General features: G+C 36.3%; 1 protein-coding gene across 2 annotated transcripts in view; it reads right to left on the bottom strand.

Annotated features, from left to right (window-relative positions):
• The window catches only part of LOC128022006 (spectrin beta chain, non-erythrocytic 1), an 86,402-nt gene that overhangs the window by 12,857 nt on the left and 66,835 nt on the right, over nt 1–6,710 (bottom strand). For both annotated transcript variants that reach the window (XM_052609196.1, XM_052609197.1), the window contains 5 exons: nt 5,974–6,252; nt 4,800–4,930; nt 4,007–4,211; nt 2,513–2,887; nt 1,130–1,374 (listed from right to left, as the gene is read on the bottom strand). In XM_052609196.1, coding sequence (XP_052465156.1) covers nt 1,130–1,374; nt 2,513–2,887; nt 4,007–4,211; nt 4,800–4,930; nt 5,974–6,252 — 1,235 coding nt within the window. The remainder of the gene's footprint in view (nt 1–1,129; nt 1,375–2,512; nt 2,888–4,006; nt 4,212–4,799; nt 4,931–5,973; nt 6,253–6,710) is intronic.

Genomic DNA, 6,710 nt, shown 5'->3' with positions numbered 1-6,710 from the left:
AGGCGTCTGTCTTTGCTAAGCAACAATGACGTGCTCTCTCCATGAGACGCGGAAATTTCAGCGAAGGATAAATGGATTTGCAGCTCTAAAAATCGCTTCCAGTAGCTCTGCTACTAAATTTATTTCAAAATTGCAATCCATATACAACTATGATCAGCTGTTCCTTCATCTTGGCTGAGCTCTCAACGTTGTTACGGGAAAGGATGAAGCTGATTGGTTGGTTCTTGTCACATGACCCGCGGTGCGCTTGCGGCATTCTGAAAAGTTGAGATGTTTTTACATTTTGCTGTATCTAAAACGTATCGAACCGAACCGAACCGAACCGTGACATCAGTGTATCGTATCGAACCGAACCGTGAATTTTGTGAACCGTTACACCCCTAATATATATATATATATATATATTCTCAAAATCTTGATGCTTGGAGGCCAGAAAATAATCTAAATTTAAAGGGAAGACCAGATAAAAAAAGAATATTTGATATAAAAAAAAAATTATTTTATTTTTTTTACATTTTTTCTAGTTTTAAGGGTAAGGTCACTTAATATATATATTAAAAAAACCTATATATGTATATATGTATATATTATATATATTTTTTTGTGTGTGTGTGTGTGTGTGTGAAAATGTAATCTTGCCGTAATGCCATTTTGCTATGTATTTTAAATTATTAAACATTTCATGAATATTGAGATATAAATCAAAGTGTCAAAAGAGTTTCAAATAACTTTAGCTAAATCGCCCATTCCTGATTATTAATTAGTTTAATGATTTTAACAATGAAAAATATAATGAATATCATGAATACAAATGACTAAATAAAAACCATAAACACTGAGATATCCTGTACATCAAAGTATTTAGTTTTTTGTTTTTGGAAATAAAATGGACTTATTTGATCTACATACTCAAAACTTTTTAAATCCCTTGGAGAGCAAATATAAAATGATGAAAAAGACTGAGATATATAGCACTTATTAGCACTAAAGTACAACTCTTGATATTTAAGTAGTATATAATTATAACTATATGGTTTCCTTATGAACCATTTCCCTTTCAAAGACAGAGGTTCAGGCACATTTTCAGCATTATTGTTCACTCAGGTAAAGCCAGGTCAGCATCACACACCTGGGCTTCTCCTGCGTCTCGATGAGGCGGATGACGTCCTCCATCCAGAGCATGAGGTCACGCACCATACTGAAGAAGCGGAACTTGTCTCCGGTGTCCAGCAGCCGTGTCCTCCGGCCCTCGCAGGCCTCCAGCAGACTCCTCCAGGCCTCCAGCACCTCGCCTTCACGCCGCTGGATGTCGTCCGCTTTGTCTCCAGCATACGCTGACTGCAGACGCACGGCGTCCTCCTGCAGCTGCCGCACCTGAGCACACCAGCAGGGGGCAGCAGTGAGTGAAACACCTCCTGTGTGCTTTAGGAGAAGCGCTGAACATGCAGCATTTCACACTCATTTAGTGCAAGACGAAGCCAAAACATTTATTAAGTGAAGAATCCCGGACCGTGCTTTTAGCCAATGCAACCAGTTAATTTACTTCTTTGTTGTGCAATATTAATATGTCTTGTAATGCATAATGTTCACCTTCAGAGGATAATGATGCACAAACCAAGGATGAATGTGGGATAAATTTGAGAAAGGACTTTACTGAGGAGAGCATGTCCAACTTCTCAAACAATCAGATGATTGTATGCTATTCACCGCAGACAATAAAAAGTTATATTTAAATATAAAACATAGATTTAATACATTTAGTTTTTTATAAAATCCTAATATCTATTTTTTTATATTATTATTATTATTATTTTAAAATATTATTGTTTTTTATTAAAATATTTATTTATTATTATTTTTTAATTATATTAAAAATTAAAAATATTTTATATTTAATATAGAAATTAATCTATTTTCTCTCTCTCTTTCTCTCCATATATATATAATTAAACATTTTATATAAACATTCTGAATTATTTCAAAATTGTATATAATTTTATATATGTGTGTGTGTAATTCTATAAAATTGTAGAATAATTTAAAGAATTATTTAGAATCATTAGAATAATTTAAAGACAAAACGCAGATAAAAAAAATACATTAACAACACTAAGATTGCAAAATATTATTACGGTTTAAAAGTATTTTTTATTATAATATATTTTTGCATTTAATTTATTTTCACTGTATTTTAGATCAAATGATATGCAGCTTTGATATGTATAGGAGAAATAAAAAACGTAATTATTCCAAATCATACATTATACAGTATATTATATATCAGCATTATATGGGGGGAATATATTAAAATCGTGTTTTAGAACATATTTATTATTATACGTAATTGTCTTGTAAAATAAAACTGCTTAAATCATTTTCTGAATAATTAAAAAAAATACATTTTTAAGCCGCTGCAAAGCAAACATGAGTCAAAAAAGGATAAAAAAAAAAGACTGGGATATCCTAATTCTGGATCTGATTTATGATGTTTATCTGGATCTGCCGGACTCACCTGTGTCCCGAGAGCTTGGATGTCGTGTTCAAACGTGGTGTGCATCCTCTGCAAGGTTTCCACCGTGTTCTGGTCTCGTCCCAGCTCTTCTGGAAGCTTCTTGTGTTTGTCCAGGATGCGTCCCAGGATCTCCTTGGCGTCGTGGTAGAACTTGTGCAGCTCGTAGGATGCGGCAAGAATCTGTGTGCGTGTGTCGATGAGCTCCAGCAGATCGGCCCAGGCCTCGTTCAGACCGTCCTTCCACTCGGCCACAGTCGCTGCGTCAGTGTGCCCTGCGTTTATCAGATCGTCAGCCATACGGTTGACTCCGTCCACGCGCTCCTGACCGATGTTCCCCGTGTCGCGAGCAAACTCACGGAAACGCTCCTGCAACATCTGCGGTAGAGGAACAAAAATGCATTTATTATATTTAATACATTTACCCTCATTTGCATGCAGCATTAATAAATACTAGTGTTGTCAAACAATTAGCTGCATCCAAAATAAGAAATAAATTCTAAAAGATTTTGTTTACATAATATGTGTGTGTGTACTGTGTATATTTATTATTTATATATAAATGCACACACATGCATGTATATATATTGAAAATATTTACATGCATTTAAATTAATATAATTATATTATATATGCATTTATTTAATATAGAAACATAACATATTTGTCTTAAATAAATACGTGCATGAGTGTGCATTTATATTTACAAAAGAATTATATACACACATTTATAATGTAAACAAAAACTTTTATTTTGCATGCGATTAATCACGATTAATTGTTTGAATGCACTTCAAGTTCAGTGTTGTTCGCCAAACTGATCAAATAAAAGTAGATCTGGAGAGCATAAGAGACTCTTTCAAAATGTAACAAAAAATCTTAAATATTTCAAAACTATATTTAAAACTATATTATATTTTAAACTATATTTAATTAAGCTATATTTAATTTCTGGTAGGAGATCATGCCATAAGTCTGTTCGTGACTAAGTAAAAAATTCAACATTTCCTCTATAAATCAATCAGTTTGGACTGTTTAAATGAATTTAGTTCGAGTTTGAAAAGAAGAAATGTCTTGCATATGAGTCTAAAAAAATTTTTTTTTATCTATTTCACCCAGTTTATAAATACCATATATTAAAAATAAAATACAGTTTTGATCTTGTATTTGTTTTTGTACATTTATTTTAAAAATAAAAAATATATATTCATTTACTGTAATATCGCCATTGTTTAAATATTTTTTTATATATTATTATATTATTTATTTTATATCTAAACACATTATTTTCTTGTACTTAAAATAGTTGTACTTGCACAATGACAATAAAGTTGGCTCCAAACTAATTTAAATAAAATACTAAAACATTTCTAAGCTACTGTATAGCAAATATGTTCATATTGAGACATTACTTTAACTATACCATTTACACTTAAATTAAATTCTGACTTTTGATTGGACAAACAAAGTGTGCCAGAGCTCATCTTTGCGACTCACAGTGACGTGTTCGTAGTCTTGTCCGAGCTCGTGAGATCCAGCCACCACTTCTCTCTCGGCGATCCACTGCTCCAGATCGTCCACCTCCCGGTTGAGCTGGAAGAGGCGGAAGCGCTCCTCCAGTTTGCCTCTCCTCTCCTCTGATAGGTCCTTCAGTCCGGCGTAGAGCTTATCCACCTGTGACTGACGCATGCCGATCCTCTCACTGCAGCACACACACACACACACACACACACACACACACACACACACAGCACAACTCAGGGCGGATTTTAGAAGATCATATTCAGAAATGTTCAGCATTAGATGTTAATCAGGCCAGAGATGTAAAGATCCAGACCTTGTGATCTTGAAATACAAGCGTGTGAGTGTGCGCCTAATTCAGATCAATTCAAAATCAGATTCAGAGTCACAATGAGATTCAGATCCAGGTTTAGAATCAAAGTCAGTTTCACAGTCGGAATCAAATAGGATTCAGATTAAAATCCAGGTGCCAGTTTTACAAAAGTAATCTGATCGGATTTTTGGTTATCGGATTGGATCACATTTTAGAAATGGGTTGTTCAGAAGAAAAAGAGTACAAAAATCAAATCTTGGTTTTCATCTGGATCAAATCCTCAGTTTTAGTTAATTCAAAGACAAGTCAGTTTCAGAGTCAAAGTCAGATCCACAGTTAAAAACATATTTAGAAAAACAATGTCAGGATCAAAAACAGAAGGAGTTTTAAAGTTAATATCCAGATCCAGATTCTATATTTAGATTCATGTGAAGAACTGAACTGTGTGAAATGTACCTCTCGGGGTGGTTTGCGGCCACCAGGCCTCGGCTCGTCTTGGACAGTTGGTGCACGGTTTCAGCATAGTCCTCCACCGCCTGCTCCAAGATCTGGTGTTTCTTCAGCATGGCCACTGAGCTCTGCTCATCCTGAGAACAAGAGTGTCATTTCGGAAAAGCAATATATAAATATTAAACCAAGGTAATGTTCACTTTAGCAGTTAAAGGGGTCATGATCTGAGAAATCAAGATTTGTCATCTGTTTAGTCCCTACTGCTCATTCTGTAGCACTGTCTGTTTAGCCCCGCCCACCAAAACTACAGCACTGCCTGTATAGCCCCGCCTATCGATACTACAGCACTGTCTGTTTAGCCCCGCCCACCGATTCTACAGCACTGTCTGTTTAGCCCCGCCCGCTCATTCTGTAGCACTGTCTGTTTATACCCGCCCACTGATTCTACAGCACTGCCTGTTTAGCCCCGCCCACCGATTCTACAGCACTGCCTGTTTAGCCCCGCCCACTGATTCTACAGCACTGCCTGTTTAGCCCCGCCCACTGATTCTACAGCACTGTCTGTTTAGCCCCGCCCACCGATTCTACAGCGCTGCCTGTTTAGCCCCGCCTGCTCATTCTGTAGCACTGTCTTTTTATACCCGCCCACTGATTCTACAGCACTGCCTGTTTAGTCCCGCCCACCGATTCTACAGCACTGCATGTTTAGCCCCGCCCACTGATTCTACAGCACTGTCTGTTTAGCCCCGCCCACCGATTCTATATCAATGCCATTTATGATGTCTTGATAACATTATAAGTGGACCTCAGAGAACAGTACAAAATAACAACAAAAGCACTTCTTGACCACTTTAAAGCAAATAAATATTGTATTACTGCTGTTGCAGTTTTCTGAAATGATGTTTAAACAAGCAAACTAGACCTTATATAATTAAATATGAACTTATTTGCAAAAACTGTTGTTTGATTTTGTTGACATATTAGTCTTTTACTGAAGAGATTTTGGAATAGTCTTTTAGATTTCCACATAAATCAGAAAATACTGTCACCAGACAGAAAAAAATAGTATGTTTTACGGTGCATTTAAGACCAAATAAAACCATCTCAATGCACGTTAACTTTAATGATCTCTGCATAAACGACTACTCTGTGATTTACAGCTCACAGGAACAGAACAGACCTTGGCCTTCTCTTCAGACATCATGTAGAGCTCCTGCTCGCTCATCCAGGCTTCAGCTTCAGCTGCATCAAAGTAGTACTGCTGGGCTTCATGGGCCTCCTCGAGTCTGGCGTGCCGTTTCTCCGTCTCCTGGATGATCAGGCTCCACAGCTGCTGCAGGTCGGACAGACGGGATCGGATGGCTTCAACGTTGGGACTGTCGGCTGTCAGGATGCTCTGGCTGCGCTCGAAGATGTCGTCACAGCGCGGCTGATGGCCCTGGATCTCCTTCTGTAATGTCTGTGGATTAAAGGACGTTTGAGTAAGTGTCTGTGTGGAAAACAGGTTTTTAATTACGCACCTAATTAAATTAAATGTACAAAAGCAGCATAAATCATCGTGATGACACAAGCAGCTCAAAGGTTTGGGGTCGATATGATTTGTAAAATATACATTCAAATTTTTTATTTTATTCATGTTCAATTTTTAACATTCACGAAGCTGAATTTTTAGTCTTCAGTGTCACATGATCTTCAGAATTCATTCTAATATGCTGATTTGCTGCTCAAGAAACATTTCTGATTATTATAATGTTGAAAACAGTCGTGCTGCTTCATATTTTTGTGGAAAATGTGATGCATTTTATTTTTAAGGATTCTTTTATGATCAGAAGGTAAAAAAAACAGCATTTATTTGAAATTTAATGAAATTTTATTTAATGGTTTAAAAAAATCGAACTCATTGGTACTACACTATTT

This window comes from Carassius gibelio, chromosome A11 (genome assembly GCF_023724105.1).
Source record: "Carassius gibelio isolate Cgi1373 ecotype wild population from Czech Republic chromosome A11, carGib1.2-hapl.c, whole genome shotgun sequence".
Taxonomy (NCBI): domain Eukaryota; kingdom Metazoa; phylum Chordata; class Actinopteri; order Cypriniformes; family Cyprinidae; genus Carassius; species Carassius gibelio.
This window is presented reverse-complemented; position numbering and strand designations above follow the sequence as displayed.